General features: G+C 40.7%; 1 protein-coding gene across 6 annotated transcripts in view; it reads right to left on the reverse strand.

Moving 5' to 3' along the window:
* Positions 1 to 2798: 2798 nt before the first annotated feature.
* PITPNC1 (phosphatidylinositol transfer protein cytoplasmic 1) overlaps positions 2799 to 19580 on the reverse strand; it is a 273382-nt gene continuing 256600 nt past the window's right edge. For 5 of the 6 annotated variants that reach the window (XM_040452154.1, XM_040452152.1, XM_040452151.1 and 2 more), the window contains one exon: positions 2799 to 7503. In XM_040452154.1, coding sequence (XP_040308088.1) covers positions 7187 to 7503 — 317 coding nt within the window. In that variant the 3' untranslated portion in view covers positions 2799 to 7186. Of the gene's footprint in view, positions 7504 to 11535; positions 11655 to 19580 lie in introns of all 6 variants that reach the window. The other variant, XM_040452155.1, reaches the window with a different exon arrangement.

Here is a 19580-nt window from a genome sequence, read left to right on the forward strand (position 1 = left end):
ACAAAACAAAACAAAACAAAACAAAACAAAACAAAACAAAACAAAACCACCCCAAAAAATTCTGTTGGCGTTTACATGGTGATTTTCAGGAAATCCTCAAGTCAAGATGCATTCAATGTTATCACTGAAAGTGCGAACGCAAATGAGAATTGATGTTTGTTTATTCAATTAAATGGAGTTCCTTATGTTTTTGTCTCTTTCGTAGGCAATGTTTCTGCAGTGTAGTAAGCCAGCGAAGACACCGAACCTCTAAATAAATCAGAGAACTTCTTTGTCTACGTTTGCCCTTCATCACATGAACACCCAAAAAGAGAGTATTAATACGTTAAACCAACAAAGGACTTAAACAGGAATTGGATGCTAGCAATTGCTTAACAAGTGGAGAGTAGTAAACTTTTAAAACTGTAAATACTTGTTTAAAAAGACAAATGTTCTCACTCATATATTGTCAGCAGGACTGTAAATTGTTACAATTTTCTTTGGAAGAGATGTTGGCAGTAAATACTCAGTCATAAAAACATTCATATCCTTTGGCCCAGTAATTCAATTTCTGGGAATTTACCCAAAACAAATCATTAAAAAGAAGACATAAACTATGTTATAAAGATGCTCCTAACAACACTCTATATAATAACAAAATACAGAAAATAACCTAAATGCCAAATAATAAAGGAATGTTTAAGTAAATTATGGATTTCCAACCCGGGGGACTATTATGTAGCTATGAAAAATGGTAAACAGGCTATGTACCAAATGGAAAGGTGCTTATAAAACAATTCACAATCGTCAAAGCATTTTATAGAAAGGTATGCACTTATGAGTTACCTTCCATAGAAGAAAGAGCAAACTCTACAGTGCTTAATTAAGGTGGAAAGTGAAATTCATGTCCTCGGGTCTATAGAATAGATTGTAGCAAAATGCAAATACATAGAATAAATCTAAGATGAGTGTGAGGAAATTCAAACTTGTAGAAACATTTATCAGTTTTCAAGTTACGTTCTGAGAAGAGGCATAACACACATTAGAACTGATGGCTGGTCTTGGGGCGCCTGGGTGGCTCAGTCCATTAAGCGGCCGACTTCGGCTCAGGTCACGATCTCACGGTCCGTGAGTTTGAGCCCCGCGTCGGGCTCTGGGCTGACTGCTCAGAGCCTGGAGCCTGTTTCAGAGTCTGTGTCTCCCTCTCTCTCTGACCCTCTGTCTCAAAAATAAATAAAAATTAAAAAAAAAATTAAAAAAAAAAAAAAAAGAACTGATGGCTGGTCTTTAACCAGTGCATACAGAGGGCAGCAAAGCTACCTTTGGAATGCTCTGGATGTGATCACTAGTGTGCTTAAGATGACACAATGATTCTCAAGCGTTTCTCAGGAGCAGCAAACTGCCAGCATCTTGCATGTGGAATCGCTTAGAAGCAGGAAAGTTATTTTGAAAGATAAAGGTTTAAAAAAAAATCACAAAGGTCCAGATGTGGCTGTCCTTAAATATGCTCAAGAGACAGAGTGGCCAGTCTCCCTTCTATAAATTGGAGGGGAAATGATGATCTCCAGGCTTTTGTGTCTGCCTTCTAAATTCCAGGTGTTTAGTTCATTTTGTAAGGTTGGTAATGTTGCTCCGTAATGTTGCTGTACCGAACAGCCACGTTCAGTAGGATTTGAAGCCATGTCGAGTTTCCTTGGCTACATCTTACCTTGAGTCCTCACTGCTGGGACCAGAGCCAGAGGATTAAGGCAGAGTACCAGACTGTTTCCAATCTTCCCAGTTTAATGTTTGGACTTGAATGGCATATCCCACTAGGTTGCATGTTATAGAAAAGGAATTTTTGAGAGCACGGAATATTAGAGGGCTGATAATTCAATGGAGAAAGTCAACATAACAAACTTGAAAACAGGGCTTTGCTTCGATCAACCACGTGGAGTTAAACACACACACACACACACACACACACACACACACACACACACACACACGTATGTACATGTACACACAGGTTGATTGCTGTTCCAAGGCCATCAAAGCTTCAGGTTTGAGAGGAACATTTTCAAGGAGGGATATTTCAGAACAGGGCTTGGAGGAAGGATACATGATTTATCCTGAACTTGACAGGCCAAGGTACAATCGGAGGTTGGAGGCAAAAACTCCCAAAGGGAAACAGGGAATTTTAGAGAACAGTGTGGGCATTTGGACGTCTAAGAGTAATACTCAAACAGGAAACACTGATTAAAAGCAGTACTGGTAAGCTGGTAAGCTACAAACTATTTATTCACCAGTAAGCATCCAAATACTTAGCAACCTTTCTAGTTTGGCCCCAGGAAGAAACAGCCAGGCTGGCTGTACCTGAGTTTGCTGGCACAAAGTGAAGTCTGCGTGTGTGGAAGAGAGAATTAAAAGGCGGGGTGGGAGTGGCAATGGCAAAATGAGAGCTATAAAAGCAAGCACGTTTTAGTTCATCGGCTCAGTGTGACATGATTACGTGAAAGTTTTCGGTGTAGAAAGCCTAGTTATGGTGCAGTTATATGAAGCCTGTGGCCTGATGGCAATCGGGACACGGACGTTGACATTAGCTTCAGGTTTGAAGAGAGCATAGGCTGGGAGGTATGTAGCAAACGACTGCTGACAAAGGGCAGTAAAGCATTTCTGTCTTCACTCTACCCACTCCCACTCCTACCTAGAACTAGGTCTCAGTGCCCACCATTGGCTCGTTCCTTCTTCCTTGAAGCTTCTTTTCCGGCAACCCGCAAGTTCACAACTGCTAACATTCCCTTGAGAATGGCTGAGAAAGGGAAAGAAGGAAGCTACACTTGGAAAGAAGATTGCTTGGTAGTTTATTTACAATAGAATGTAAGAAAAAGGAAGTTATTAACAATAATAAATAACTGGGGGAAAAAACCAACAACACAAAACAGCCATAAAATGACACAGGAGGATGGCACGTATGATGATCAAACCTTGCTTGCTCTGCTCGTAGTCTGTAACACTGTGCATTCCAAAACTTAGTCCTTCGGCAGTGGCAGTGGTATTTTGACTCAATAGATGTAACTAATCCAGATCCCGGCTTGAAATGTAAACACTAAAAAATTACACTCGAAGCCACATGTAAGGGGCATAGAGATAACAACAACTCAAAGAACCTCTTCTTGGTGAGGACACAGAAACTGAAGGGAAACTTGCAATTCGACAGACGTTTTCCATTTTAAGCAAAAACATCCAGAGGCTTATCCTAATGCACTTGTTAACAATGAAATTATAACGGCATCTGAAAAATTCTTAACATATTCACATTCTCTTATTGCACTAACTCCTAAAAAGCTTAAACACTTCTATTTCAAATGCAAACAGATTGTTTTGAAGGTAGAACACAGAAGAACCCAGTAGGTGTTGTCTCTGCGTGCCAACACTGTGCTCTCGAGTAACACTTCAGTTTCAGCAAGAATGGAGAGTTTAAATGGTCTATTTATGATCAATTGCAGTTATTAAACAGACCTTTTTTTTTTTCTTTTTAATTTCAAGAATTATGGCTCAGATGGCAGGTTGTCACCTAGCCTACTGAGTCAGATGATCAGAAAGGGACTAAAGCTATTTAGACAATTCTTCTCTATTGGATTATCTGAATACACATTCTATGTGACTAAATTATACTCTGGCCCTTGTAACAAGTAAAATTCCTATTGACGTAAGCCAGCCAGTGACCTTGTTGTTTCTGAGGCCACGCAGAGATGCTAAGGTAAGTAAAATTGGAAAACACACATAAAGACAGTAGTCTTGAAATTTTCACGGAAAAATGACTTCCTGAGAAGTGTCAGAATCTTTTCTCTTAGGTCACTGTTGATGACAGTGTCATTTGCTTTTGGAGGTCTCGTGTTTTTTTAAGTGTCTGCGTTCATTCGACACCCACAACTGCACCCCTTAGAGATTTATTTTCACAATCCAAAACATGGGTATTAAATCCTCCCAAATTAAAACCATTTCCCCCCACACACAGATGCAAACCCAAAGCAGAAGGTTTATAACTTAGTTCACCAGCAAACTCTTTCTGTTATTACGTTGGTAACTGAAAGACGTCACAGACTCCTTTGTTATGCTTTTCCTTTGCTTTGCTTTATTTCAGCCCAACTGTAGGAAAATGCGATGATCTTCAGAGCTCATCTCAGAGAAAGTCTGTGCAGTAAAAACACGGAGACCTTCTTATCCTGGGACAGCACAGCCAAAGCGACAATGCTGTATTATAGCCAATGAGAAGCACAGGGGTATTTCACCATTTGAAATCCATCCAAAGCAACGATATTTATGGCCATTTTGATGGTCTCCACTAACGACAGAGATAAAGATGGGGTGAACATATGTGTTCTTCTATGGATTATTTATTTTAATTTGGCTACCAGAGACTTAAAACTGGTGGTGTCTGATTCACTATACTATATTTATATATATACAGGTATAATACAATTTCGGTGAACAAAGTTGAAGGTTTCCACATTGCAGACAGAGGCACTGAGTTAAGATTCTATGTTTCCCCACACATGCTTAATAAATTCAAGTTTCGGCTTTGTTTTCTTCTAAGTTTCCATCATGCAAGCATTTAATTTCCATCCTTATAGGAATTATTAATGGTGTATATATACACGTTCATCGCAGGCTTGTATCGCACAAGAAACAGACTCATGTATGGAGAATATGAAAGGACAGGTGAAAAATCAAGATAGACAAAATATTGAAGTCATTTATGCCTTGTGATGACCGGATTAAATATTCAAAGCAGCTAAGGGAATATTTGCACCCCCCACCCCCTTGTTTAAATGCACACAAACCACATGTAGACGGGAAAAACTGAACATACTTGGAGTGCACACACATTTGTTGGCTAAAAACCACACGATCATTGGCAGCTTTGAAACTGATGTCTGTGTTACTGAACTGGCTACAGGAGAAAGAAAACTCACAGAAAGAAATCAGACATCAGCTTTCTAAAGCACATAGCATTGTTGACCTTGATAGCAGAAGCTGCTTTACAAAGAAAGAAAAATGGCAACGGTATTAATGGAAAAACTGGGTGCCAGATGTGTTAACAACCTGCACAAGATAAATCTGTTGTGTGCAAAAATAACGATCCCGCCCCATCCTGGCAAATTTCAGCTGGCAAACAGTAAGCAAATACGTATACTAAGTCAGTGTCTTCTGAGAGTAGAAGTTTGCACTCGAAAGCCACACATTCTCATTAAGTACTACTGTGTGGAGAGGGGACCAATGAGCAAGTCCAAGAGGTTTGAGAAGATTAAGTTTTCCCACAGGCAAAAATCATGCTACTATACCATGCAGAGAGGTCTTACTACATGTAGCGCCGTCATTCTCAGGGAAGAGACGCACTGTGGATCTAAGCTATTTGCAACTGGTTTCCTTTGAGTTCTGGGTTTATTTACTTATTAAGCTCAATGTCAACCTGTAGATAAAGAAATGATCTTGACAGTCTGACGTAGGACTTAGAATACTCGGTGCTGGGTTCGTGGGGCCAGCGCCTGCACCTTGGGAGAGTTGATCAATTGGAAAGACACTATGCAGCGTGCTGAGCGCTGAGAGAGAGAAGCAGGCAGGGTCCACTGGCTGAGAGGCTGTGTGGGAAGGAGAACACGCTCCTTGGTTTCTGTTGTTTCCTTTGGAATCTGTGTTTTGGGAAGGTCCCTTTCCTGAGGTTGGAGGTTATGGTCAGGAAGGCTAGCTGGGGCCTCGGAGTTGCCCAACTACCTTGTCGTCTTCCTCTCTTGGAGGACAAAAATAAATTCTAGGTTCTGCTTGCCCTTCCTTCTGCGTTTAAAGGCAGTGAGGCGCGACGATGGCAGAGTTTTCTCTTTAGAGCAAAGGAGAGTTCGCTTTCTGCCACTTGGGTTGAATGGTCTTGCTTCCTGTCAGCCTGGGTTCTGATCCTGCATTACGGCTACTTGCAGAAAAGAAAGCTAGCCGGGGGGCACCTTTTCTCATGCTTCCTGTATACTCTACAAACAGGAATCATTAATTCCGCCCCTTTCCCCCCCCCCCCCCCCCCCCGACAGCATTTACTCCACTTCTACAGCATTCCCAATATTTGGATTTCAAGTAAGAGCAAGAGAAGGACAGTCTTTTTTAAGGTCCGGTGATGGGCAATCTGTTCCAGGGAAATCTGGATGCTATGAAAAGTAAAACCTGGAGAGGGATGGGAGACAGTTCTCTTTTTCAGGGTTCCCAAACCAGACATCGTGACAGTGCTAAAGTCCAGTCAGCTTAGACTACCCCTGCGCTTTTTAGAATGGACAAAGAGTCAACGAATTCTACTCAATTAATTGCAAATACCGTGAATCTTAATGGATGACGGAAGGTGACAATTCAGGGTTTGTTGGTACCTGTAGAGAAAAAGGACGTTTGCCTCACCTGGGCCTCTTGGTTCCTAAACCAAGCCATCCCCAAATCAGTCAGTTACGGCCACACTCATCCATGCAATTCTGAAAGGTTTCTGAGGCCACAAGGGCACAAAGGGGGAAGTTATTAAAAGACAGAAACAAGTGGAATCTTTATTAAATTCTGCGAAAGGTATAAATAAGTTCTCATTAATTGCACTTGGAGCCTCTATAGGTTGATAATTAAAATTTTCAAAAAATTTAAAGAGTTAATTAGGCCCCAAATCCTGAGTCAGATTAATCAAAATAGGAATCTCAGTTAAGTACTAGTATTCAAGTCTTGGCGATAAACAGTTTGAAATCGAACAGTTAGGTATGTTATGCCTGAGAGTATTTTTGAGAATTCAGGTTTGATGAGAGGAGACTGACTTCACTATTTTACCACCCCTGTTAACAGTGGCATAAGGTTTTCATTTATTTACTCTTTAAGTCCACACCTACCTCATCAAATGCTCAATAACAAGGCTTCCTGCCTTCCTCCCGGCTTCCAGCTGTGGTTACAGAAGATTCCTTCTGTCCTTTGCAAGCCTTACATTTTACATCTAGTATGATGCTGTGTGGCATACTTAGGGAATCGTATTATATGGGAAATTACTTAACCACATGCATACTCAGAGATCGAAAGAACATGGTTGAGTGACAAAGCAGTCTTTTTCTCTATCAGAAGATTCTTAAAAACAAACAAACAAACAAACAAACAAACAAACAAACAACCCAACAACCCAAATGAAAATATAAAAACCCCATGAAAGATTCATAGGAAGTTACTCTAGTTTGGGCCGACATGGCTTATCTGAAAAGTGTATGCCAGGTAAATTCAGGGTGGCTTTTTTCTCAGGGTCTGGAAGCGTGAGAGTTTCTGGGGCTGACTTTTTCCGGGGTCGATCTTTGGGAACGGACAGAAATTCTGGTGCGTCTGTGGAGAGAGGTGTGGACGGAGCACTGGAAGGGGCACTGCGGACTGAGGAAGGCAGCAGGGGGATGCTTGAGATAGAAATCGCAGGAGGGAAAACGCCAATTTTCCTGTTGGTGGCTTCCTGAGTGGCTCGTTCAAATTCTCGGACTTCATCCATTGTCATGTCTTCAAAGAAAAAAAAAAATAGAAAAATGACCAGTCATTTAGAAGAGATGCAAATGGCTTTATCTCTACACCTGATTTTAAGGGAACTACGGGAACTGTACCATAAAGAGGTCTGTCCAGATTATAAACCAAAAGTAACACTGAAATGCTAAACCCTAAAAAAAAAATTTTTTTTTTTACTAAGGCAAACCTCTGGGGAAAAAAAAAATTCCTTTATGAATATCCATCTAAGATTTTCCAAAGCATTCTTCAGTGAGTAGTTTAAATGTTCTGAATGAGAACTGATCAGCAGAGTACAGAACCAGACTGTGTGTGTGTGTGTGTGTGTGTGCATGCGTGGTGGGTATGGTATGATATATGGAGCTATTATTAGACCTATCTTTTCTATAAAGGGAAGGCAGTTAAAGCCATCAATGGCCCAGGAATGACACATATTATTACCCACTTTAGGTCATGCACGTATACCTTTATAGGGTAAAACAGGCAAATCATCAGATTTTCTTCTTATTCAATAAATGTATTTTTTTGTATTCTGGGGGTTACTGGTTTCCTGACTGTGAACCCATCCTGACTATGTATCCATCCTGTATTTTAATTAATTCAGCTTAAAAAAACAGGTAAGATAATGACAACAACAAACCCTGCTAATTATCCCAAAGCCAAGAAAAATAAAGCCATTTTTCAAGGAAACTTAAAAAAAAAAAAAGCATTCAAGAAATAAACTCAGTGATGCCCCGTGTAAGAGGAATTGCCAGATGATGGGAGATTTTCTAAACACCTGAGATGTTTTTATTTAAGTGAGAAAGTAAAAAAAATATATCTATTTTAAATGTAAATCTTTCCCTAATCTATTTATTTCTTAAGCAGATTTTATTTTTAAGTAATGTCTATGCCCAATGTGGGGCTTGAACTCACAACCCTGAGATCAAGACTTGCTCACTCTACCAGCTGAGCCAGCCAGGACCCCACCCCGCCCTGCCGCTCCGGCCACATATTTAATGTATTACATACACTTGCTACCATTTAGACCTAATATGAAAATCACTGTGCTACAACACAGTGATGACTCCTCTATCATGGCCTTTTTTTTTTTTTTTAATAGTTTGAGATCTCTAGTTTTCAAAACTCTACGACTATTACCATCATCACTATTGTTACGGTTCTTATTAATCACTCTCTGGCTATCCCTGGTCCCCTTTGCCATTTTTCCTTACTGGGAACAGAGAAAATAGGTAACTGGGCTTATTAGAAAAAGCACTGAGTGGAAGTCTAAGGGCTTGTCCTTGAATAAAAGGTGAAAGCTATTGCCCATGGATTTTCTACATGTATTTTAACTTCCCACAGACCCATTTTTCATTCTTGTCCTCTCCCATGCACCGAGTGGTAGAACCATGAGATGACAGTGCATCAGCTAGCAAGGCGCAATACATCCACTTTGGAAATATTAATTATGGGATGAATATTCATAACATGGTATTACTCATTAGGAGATATATATGCATATATGAGGTCATATCGTAACATGAGCAGACCAGAAATGTTTCTTTGGGTGTTGAGTTTGATAAGTTCCTTATAGATTTTGGATACTAACCCTTTATCTGGTATGTCATTTGCAAATATGTTCTCCCATTCTGTCGGTTGCCTTTTAGTTTTGCTGATTGTTTCCTTCGCTGTGCAGAAGCTTTTTATTTTGAAACCAGAAATATTTCTTAAAAAACTAAACCCTTAAGAGGATTTCTTGGGAGCAATTGTTAAAAGATTCTGAAAGGGGAAATTTATAAAGTAAATACAAAATTACGATCGTATCGATATCGTAGAAAATTTAGACTATAACAAGAAAAATTGTACCTATAAATTTACCACTTAAAAAATACTAAGACTATTAAACAAGCTAAGAAATGAGATTAAGTTTTTAAAAAAGAAGGATTTACTCCAAAATATAATTGAGACTCCCAGAAAAATTTTAGTCAATGGAGTATGTTTCTGCTATCATAAATAAATGTCATCTTGGAATATTAGACTTTCTAGTGGCTAGTATAATGCTCTACTCCACACATCCAGCAGGGGGCAGAGAGCATCCAAAATACAGAATTGGGTTTTTACATTCCCAGAGTCTCTTAGAAGTTCCCTTCCTTGAAGGCACTGAAACTGCTCAGTGGAAAAGAAGACTGTTATTTTCTTATTGCCGTGTTCATGGATGCTAATTTTGCATGATTTCAACCTACCACGTCCTGTCTGAGGTTGAGGATTTAAACTTTACTGAGCACGCATGCAGTTTTTATTTGTGACGGACAGCGGCCTCTTGATGTCAACTGTTTTTCATTATGATAGAGAAGAAAGACAATGGAAAAATAAATGGTCCCCAATTTGATGGAATTCCAAAGCATAAGGGAAATGTCGTCAGCACCCAAAATAACTGCTTTGTATAACTTCTGAGGAGATAGGCATCTCTTATGCTGAAGTCATGGGAACCACAGTGAATCTCAGCCAGAGAACACATGGGGCTTCCCCATGGGAGAACCATCTAGGTACCACTGTCTACATACATAGTAAACGGACTTTCTAATGGTAATCATCACAGCAAAACAGAAAGAAAACCAAACAAACAGCCGTAAGCTATAAACCATAAGAGCCTGGAATGAGAAAAGCGCTTCGCTTAGTATCCCTGGGAATGTGGCATTTCTCCCCCTTTCCTCTGGCTTCCTTTGTCTGGTCACACTTCCAGCAAAGCAGCTTTCAGAGCGCGGCTGAGCGAGCGCTAACATCTAAGATTCCAAAAGGAAAGGGAATAGAAAATGATGCATATTCAAGGACAGTGTCTTTAATGAGCATTTCCAACGTGGGCACAGGGACAGAGGAAAGGGGGAGGTCCTGCTGGGACTGGCCTGTGCATAGAGAGGAACACCCCAGTTAAGTCTACCCAACAGTTTTCCGCAAATCCAATCACTGCGTGCAACATGGGGAGGAAAGGTCAGGGCCATTTCGGCCTCAAGGACAGCCACACACACCCGACAGGAACAAACGAGCCTTGGCGGGGCACACACCAAACACATGCTCTAAAAACCGAACTAAGAATTTCCAAAGTGCAACCAAAGATCTTCACAATTCCGAAGCGCCCATTTACAACAATGGCCGTTGCTCAACTTTCCACAACTAGGTTACCAGTTTCTTAAAAATCTAGTATGTTCTGTCCTGGGGCATGGGCCAGCTGACAGGCAGGCTCAAGCCGATACCCAGAGAGATCACGGCTCTGTCCAAAAACACATACAAACAACTTGATGATTACATTTTCTTTGTTATCTGTATCTCCCCTTCATTCGCACCAAATGATTGGGAGGGAACAATATTCAAAACGCTGACATACACCATGCAGTCAGCTCTCAATGTCCAATGTGCCACTAAATAACCTGTGGCTCTCTGAGTCTCATTTTAAGTCCCAGGCTGGACGTGCTACATGGCCCAGCACGTTCCCAGCTCACCACACCTTCACCGCTCAGCCAGTGCGTGCACAGATTGCACCCCATCTTGAGATGAACCCAAGTAAAAAGGAACTGATTGGCTAGAATAGAACAGCTATAAAGAGCCATAGAAAGCATTTCAAAGGAAATGTAAAGAAATCTCAAATACCAGATGAGTCACAAGCTGTCCCTTGAATGAATAACTTGAATGCTAACTACGTTCTTAAAAGTTACGGTCACGATGTTCTAGTTTTCCTAGGACTTCTGTTTTCACCCCTGTCTTCCTTCGTGGTGCAGGCCATTCACCAGCCACAAATGTTTCCACTCTCCACGTTCTTGGGTTGTAGGAGTGGAACCACCCCCAAATCAAGCGGCTTTTTGAAGGAGCGAAAAGTCGAGAGGGGGGTGACACTGTCCAGTTTAGACCCAGCTCAGGTTCCTCACCAACAGCCTCTGGGCGACGACGACATGTTTTTGTGGCAGGCCGAGAACTGAACGTTTGCAGTATTTCATATATCAGTTTATGTGTACGTTTGGTAAAGGGTGGGCAACATGTTTTAAAAATTCTACATACACTTGTTTGGGCATGGCTCTCTATGTCATCCACAGTGGAGGAATGCTGATTGCAAACTTTTATGTTGGTTTGTTCATGCATGTTTTTCTCGTATTCCCGAACATCATCCATTGTCATATCTGAAAAAAGGTCAAGACGTTGGCAACTACTGTTATTAAACGCAGACTTTCAAGGGGGAGACTTTAGGGAAAGAGGATAGCGGAAGCCAAAGAGAGGTTTAAAAAGCAGGGGATTCGCTAACTTTATGAAGAGGATGTCATAAAGTTAGCTACACCAGCCAAACGGGGGGTGAGTGCAAGGAAGTGAAGTTGAAATAGTCTTAGAACAGAGAAGAGTGGAAATTATTTAGGGGTGAATCTTGTAACGTGAGCTAGATGGGTAGAAAGTATTAGCACGTGGGCAGAGCCATAGCCTGAGATCTCCTAAAGCGATCGTTAGAAGATCCCTTCGGGAACGGGGTCAGGTTTGTTTGGTTCAATACTTACCTTTCATACACCCTTCAAAACAGATTTGGAGATTTTTTTAAGTCAACGCATTCGACCATAGAAAGGACACTTTCATTGCTAGTGCAGGAGACACGACATAGAAGGCAGACAAACGATGTTTACCGGTACAAGGGATATTGGGCGCAGTGCTCGCACATGGATGTATTTCTGCACAGAATTCATAGTGTTGGAGAGTGCAGGTCTACATCGAACTTCAAGTCTAGTCTAACAGCTTGGAGATGGCTGGCATTACTTCCACCTACACTGATCTATAAATAAAATGGCACATGACATTATGCTTTTGGGTCTGAGTCTATAGTTTTTCAGCATTTCAGGATAACGATCTCCTAATCTAGTGGTTCCCAGCAGGGGACAACTTTGTGACAGTTTCGGTTGTCACACCTGGGGTGGTGGTGCTACTGGCATCTAGGGGGTGGAGGCCAGTGACGCCACCGAATATCCTACCAATGCACAGCACTCTCCCCTTCTCAACAGGGAAGTGTCTGGGCCAAAATGTCAATGGTGGTAAAGGCTGAGGAACCCCCGTCTAAATCCAACTGACAAAAAGCTGAAACAAAGAGCCCATTCATCTTCAGGATGTGAAATGCGTAAAAATAACACTTATTCTCACTTTCAAGATGGCTGCTGTTTTACCCTCAACTCCCCACCCCGCTCTTTGGTTATTTTACACCACGCTACCAGCAATCTTCCCAGACGCAGGCATTCCTCTGTTGCTGTCATGGCAGAATTTAACTTCATGCCCCTCTACAATGAAGGTATGCTGAATAATTGGTTATGCGACCACCCCGATCACGAATTAGCTTGGTGGGGATTCAGAGAGGGTATTCACAGCTGGAATTTTTCCCTAAGTATTTGCTGCATCATGTGGTTTGCTGTCTTTTTATATCAATCCATGTATGTCATGTGAGCTTCTCTTCATCTCCACAGGGTACACTTGCCAGAACCCTGTGATTCAATTCAGTGTGGTCTGGGGCCAAGATGGAGGGCGGCTCTAAATCCGAACCTGGGCTATTTTATTTAGCCGATGACCCCCCTCCCGCCCACCCCAAAGCCATCAATCAAAAATACTGTCCATAAGCAATGTAAGTATCGAGGATGCTAAGCAGCAGTCTGGCCAGGCAAAGAGCATGCTTTTCTTTGAGAAAATCGAGGTAACTGGAAAGCAACAAAGAGACGCTGCTTTGTAATTAGAACAAACGTTATCTTAATTAACAATATTCTTTCAATACAATCAACTTTAACCTCAAAGGCTAGTTATCAACATTTCTTAAACACAAATACACCTGGAATGAATACTGAGGTCATTTTTAAGCTAAAACTTTGGGGACGTTTCTCTATATATGTGTTCATTAGACATTTCCCACCCTCCCCTCCCTTCCCAGACACTGGCACGACAGTATTTTGGCAAACAAAAACAAAGGCATTGTCGTTTTTTTGTTCTAGTGAATCCCAACAGAAATCGTTCTTTATCTTTAATTAGCTCAACGTGAGGAGAAGAGTTTAACTGTGTAACCGTGTGCTTTCAGAGATATTTCAATTTTGTAGATGGGAAGAAGGATTTAACAACAAAGGTATTCATTACTGCCTTGTTCGTAATAGTGAGAAATGGAAAACAACCCAGGGGACTGATAGTAATATACAACCATTCAAAAGCGATGTAGAAGAAAATTAACACTATAGGGAAATGTGCTCGGTATATTGTCAAAAATTGGAGGTGGAAACACTGCATGTATTATATGAAATCATTTTTGTCAGAAGAGCATTACATACATTTTAAAAAGACTAAAAGGATACATTTCAAAATATTAACAGTGATTGTTTTGAGGAGTTGGAATTATAGGTAATTTTCATTTTCTTCCTTTTGTTTATTATTTCCTACATCAAATCTGCTGTACTTGTGTAAGAACAAAAACGAAGAACATTATTTAAAATCTATTGTTTGGGGTTGGGGCACCTGGGTGGCGCAGTCAGTTAAGCGTCCGACTTCAGCCAGGTCACGATCTCGCGGTCCGTGAGTTCGAGCCCCGCGTCAGGCTCTGAGCCATCAGCTCAGAGCCTGGAGCCTGTTTCCGATTCTGTGTCTCCCTCTCTCTCTGCCCCTCCCCCGTTCATTCTCTGTCTCTCTCTGTCCCCAAAATAAATAAAAATGTTGGGAAAAAAATTTAAAAAAATAAAAATAAAAAAATGAAATCTATTGTTTGGGGTCAAATACCATCAGTTTGGGATTGGTAAGGAGAAAATACAGTTTTCTAGGGGCACTTGGGTAGCTCAGTAGCTTGAGTCTGACTTTGGCTCAGGTCATGATGTCGGGGTTCGTGGGTTCAAGCCCCACTTCGGGCTCTGTGCTGACAGCTCAGAGCCTGGAGCCTGCTTCAGATTCTGTGTCTCCCTCTCTCCCTGCCCCTCCTTTGCTCCTGCTCTCTCTCTCTCTCTCTCCCAAAAATAAATAATAAATACTTAAAAATAAAAAAGAAAATATAGTTTTCTAGAATTTCTGCTCATTCTAGAAATATGGTGCCTTTTAAACAAATTTTTTTAAAGTTTACCTATTTATTTATTTTGAGAGATAGCACAAGCAGGGTAGGGCAGAGAGATGGGGAACAGAAAGAATCCCAAGGAGGCTCCACGCTGTCAGCACAGAGCCCGATGTGGGCCTCGAACTCAACAACCGTGAGATTGTGACCTGAGCCAAAATCAAGAGTCAGATGCTCAACCGCTGAACTGACTGAGCCATCCAGGTGCCCCACCTTTTTTGTTTTGTTTTGTTTTAAACGAAGAGTTACAAAACAAAGTTCCAGGAAATTTCACCTAGAAGAAGAAAATCTCCCAATTAGACCACATAAGATTCCTGAGTTCTCCCCATGTACCATACATACATGCTTATGGATATGATGTAAATATTTTCAATATTCCTTAGTAATTTATGGAGAGCCTAATCAAGTGAAAATATTCCTGTTTAGTTTATCTGGTGAAATGCATTATGTCTTGCTTCTGCAAAGTATATTACCTCAAAATCTATATATGAATCAATTTTTTAGTGAATTCGATTGCACTGCCCAACGACAGATTATACTTTCAGAGATGATTCATCTTCATTACGGATTGATTTTCAATGATCAGAGAATGACTTCTAACAGTTTAGGTTCAAGCCTTTTTATTTCCAGTTCATGTGTACTAAGACACTCTAAAAGGAAACTTATGTTAATTGTTTTGTAAATAGACTGATAAGTAATCACCCCTCAATATACGGATTTGGAAGGTCATAAGTTACTTTTCATAAATAACGTTTCTTAGATAAAACGTTTTTAAATAAGTAACCCTGGGCTAGTTCCTTGATTTAAGAGTATGTTGTAACTAGTATGATGTTTCTGTTGGTAAAAAAGGTACATCATAGTATCTTTGACATTAGGCTGTTGGAAGTTTTAGGTGTGTGTGTGTGTGTGTGTGTGTGTGTGTGTGTGTGTGTGTAACACTGATATGATCTGCTCTGGGAAGTATGCTGGGGGTATAAATGCCCTCATTACACTTCACTGGCACAAGACTTCCTCTCTTTGCCCTCTCGCGAGGCCGTTTCTTTCCTTCTCTTTCTTACCCTCCTTCGGATGAGGGGAGAGCTGATCCTGTCTCCTACTCCAGCCACGTGGAGGTCACACTGAATGTGGCCCAAATAGAACCTTCCCCCCTGCCAGATGACTGGGCTGAGATGGGAACCTTCTGCTTTTATTACCAGTCTGCTTTGTCCAAGAGGCTCTGGATCCAGGGAATTTGTTAATTGAGGAATCTGCTTTGATTTCTTCAGCTGTGAACTAAAGGCTTTCATTTAAAAACAAAATATAGGGGGTGTCTGGGTGGCTCAGTTGGTTGAGTGTCCAACTTTGGCTCAGGTCATCATCTCATGGTTTGTGGGTTTGTGGGTTCGAGACCCTCTTTGGGCTCTCTGTTGTCCGCACAGAGAGCCTGCTTTGGATCCCGTGCTCCCCTCTTTCACCCCTCCCCTGCAGCATGCACATGTGCTCTCTCTCTCAAAAAAAAAAAAAAAAATTATATATATATATATATACATATATATATATATATATATTGTATTGGGGTGCCTGGATGGCTCAGTAAGTTAAGTGTCAGATTCTTGACTTCGGCTCAGGTCATGATGTCATAGTTTGGGAGACTGAGTCCCGCTTTGGGCTCTTTGCTGACCTCAAGGAGCCTGCTTGGGATTCCGCCCTCCCCCCCCGCCCCTCCCTCATTTGCATATGCACTCTCCCTCTCAAAATAAACATTAAAAAAAAAATATGAAGAAGTGACATTAAAAAAATATATAATATATATACACCTCCACTCTATGAATGTTGGTCTGCTTCAACCATTTTCTGCTTTTTAATAAAATATGGATTTCAGTGACTGTTTATGAAATCACTCAAGTAATACATGAATTGTGTTCCACAGAAATAATTCAAATAATACTGATTTATATTGAGAAAAGAATTTAATTCCTTGTAACCTCTCCCACTAATCCTATTTTTTCTGAATATCACTACTGTTAAGAGTTTGAGGTACAGGCTTTTCTTTTCTATGAATTCTTTCTATGAATTCACATGTATATTACTACACATACTATTTCTACATTTATGGAATCATACTATATAGTACCCTATGCCATACATCCTACACATACTGTTCTTTTTCTTTTTAAATTTTTATTTTATTCATTCATTCATTCATTCATTCATTCATTTAGAGGGGGAGGGTACAAATGAACGAGGGGCAGAGGGAGAGAGAGAGAGAGAGAGAGAGAGAGAGAGAGAGAAAGCTCACCCAAAGTGGGGCTCAAGCTCATGAACCTGGAGATGATGACCTGAGTGGAAATCAAGAGCCAGATGCTTAACCAACTGAGCCAACCCAGGCACCCCATTTTTATTTTTTTAATGCATTTTTTAAAAGTTTTAAGGGCACCTGGGTGGCTCAGTTGGTTAAGGGTCTGACTTTGGCTCAGGTCATGATCTCACAGTTCGTGAGTTCCAGCTGCAAGTTGGGCTCTGTGCTGATAGCTCAGAGCCTGGAGCCTGCTTCGGATTCTGTGTCTCCCTTGCTCTCTGCCCCTCCCCTGCTCACGCTCTATGTCTCAAAAATGAATAAATGTAAAAAAAAAAAAATTAAACAAAATAAAGTGTTATTTATTTAAGTAATCTCTACATTCAACATGGGGCTTGAACTCATGACCCTGAGATCGAGAGTCACATACTTTACCAATGGAGCCAGCCAGGCACCCCTATACATATTGATCTGATTTGCTTTTTCCACTAATGGAAAATATACATATTTCCATAGTGGTATATATAGAACTAGCTTATTCTTTTTAACTGTCACAAACAATATTCACAGTATGGGTGTATCGTAATTTATTTGCTCATATTCCTATTAATAAAATAAACACTTAAACTGAGACTAATTTCTAGCTTTTATAAACAACACTATACTGAATAGCTTCTTTGTACCCATATTCAAGGGCACATGTATAAATAAACAAATTTCTATAATAAATTTCTAAAAGTGGAATTGCTGGGTCATGGGTTTTTGTACTTAATCATTTTTATAGAAACTGTTTATTTGTTCTCCCACTTTATCCAAAACAGAATATTTTCAAGATCTTAATTTTTTTGCTATCAGATGAACAAATGTCATATTTTGTTTTCATTGTATTTCTTGTGATTAGTATCAAAGTTATTGGTCATTTGTGCTTTTTTCTATGGTGTACCTATTAATGTTCTTTACCTTTTTTTTCTACTGAGTTGCTGGATTCTTTATTTACAGGACCTCTTTATACATTATAGATATTCTCTGTTGGCTACCCTCTACTACAAATATCTTCCCCTCATCTTTCAACTTTGTTTTTGGTGCCAATTTTTTTTTCAATCGCTTTATTTTTTAAAGGAGGCAGGCTGACTTCACCGTTTGTGGAGGTAAGATCATATATTTGAAAGGACAGAAGTCAGTTGAACATACAGAGAAGTTACAAATGTCATGGGACAAAACGTCTGCAATCAAAAATTTTCCTTCATTGTATTGCATACCTACAGCAGCTAAAATTTTAACGGAGTTATATACTTTATTTTATTTTATTTAAAAAAATTTTTTAACATTTATTTATTTTTGAGACAGAGAGAGACAGAGCATGAATGGGGGAGGGTCAGAGAGAGGGAGACACAGAATCCAAAACAGGCTCCAGGCTCTGAGCTGTCAGCACAGAGCCCGATGCGGGGCTCGAACTCACGAACTGCAAGATCATGACCTGAGCCGAAGTTGGACGCTTAACCGACCGAGCCACCCAGGCGCCCCTGGAGTTATATACTTTAATTCAATGACCTGTCTAGTAGTACATGTTTTATTTCCTTCTACAAACTTTTCTCTCTACTTCTAAGATCTTCAGCCTAAACAGAAGCAATTTTTTCTTAATACTAGGTCAAAATGGAAGTGTTAAACAAGTGGTTGGGTTAGGGGCAGAGGGAGGCTGCAGCAACCATGAATGAAATTTGATACTCCTCGGCTCTAGCAAAATGGCAATTATCCTTTGGCGTGGGGGGGGGGGGGGGGCCGGAAGGGAAAGAGAGAATGAGGTAGGGGCAGAGAAAGAAGAGAGAGAATCCCAAAGCAGTCTCCGCACTTTCAGCACAGAGCCTGATGTGGGGCTTGAACTCACGAACCATGAGATCATGACCTGAGCTGAAATCAAGAGTAGGACGCTCAACCAACTGAGCCATCCAGGTGCCTCCTGCCTTTAAAACTCTTTACAATGAGGGGCGCCTGGGTGGCTCAGTTGGTTGAATGTCCAACTTTGGCTTAGATCACGATCTTGTGGTCTGTGAGTTCAAGCCCTGTGTCGGGCTCTGTGCTGACAGCTCAGAAGCTGGATCTTGCTTCGGATTCTGTGTCTCCCTCTCTTTCTGCCCCTCCCCCACTCACACTTTGTCTCTGAAAAATGAATACACCTCAAAAAAAAAATTAAAAGAAAAATAAAGCTCTTTACGGTGATTATAAATTCAATACAAGCTTGTTATAAATAGCTTAGGGGTGGGCTCCACTTTTTTTGTAGTGAAAGTAGCCAATCCTCAAGTCTTGGTCAATTACCCTTTCCATGTACTTCAGACCCCTAAGATCTAGAACTGTAATACACGGTTATGATTTTTTTTTATAGTTCTTAATTTGGGGAGGTAGAAGAGAGTCGCAGATCCCTTTGAAAATCTGATGAGAAGCTAGGAGTTCTCTCCCCAGGAAAATGAACACAGGCACACACACACATAAAACGTTGTGTAATAGCCACGGCACTGAAATTCATGCTTCAGGAAACTGGAGGCCATGGGGAAATAATGGCTTGGTGAGTTCAACCAGCTAATGCTAGTCTAGTCCCTCAGTAGGCTTCCTTCTCCACCTTGGGCTAGCTCCATTCATTTTTAGGCCTGCTCTAGGGACTGGAGAATAATTGCTAAGTCACTTTCATGAGGGACTTTCATCTATACTAGCAAGACTATGCCACCCTCCCCCCCC

This window comes from Herpailurus yagouaroundi, unplaced genomic scaffold (genome assembly GCF_014898765.1).
Source record: "Herpailurus yagouaroundi ecotype Mexico unplaced genomic scaffold, PumYag 206, whole genome shotgun sequence".
Lineage (NCBI taxonomy): Eukaryota > Metazoa > Chordata > Mammalia > Carnivora > Felidae > Herpailurus > Herpailurus yagouaroundi.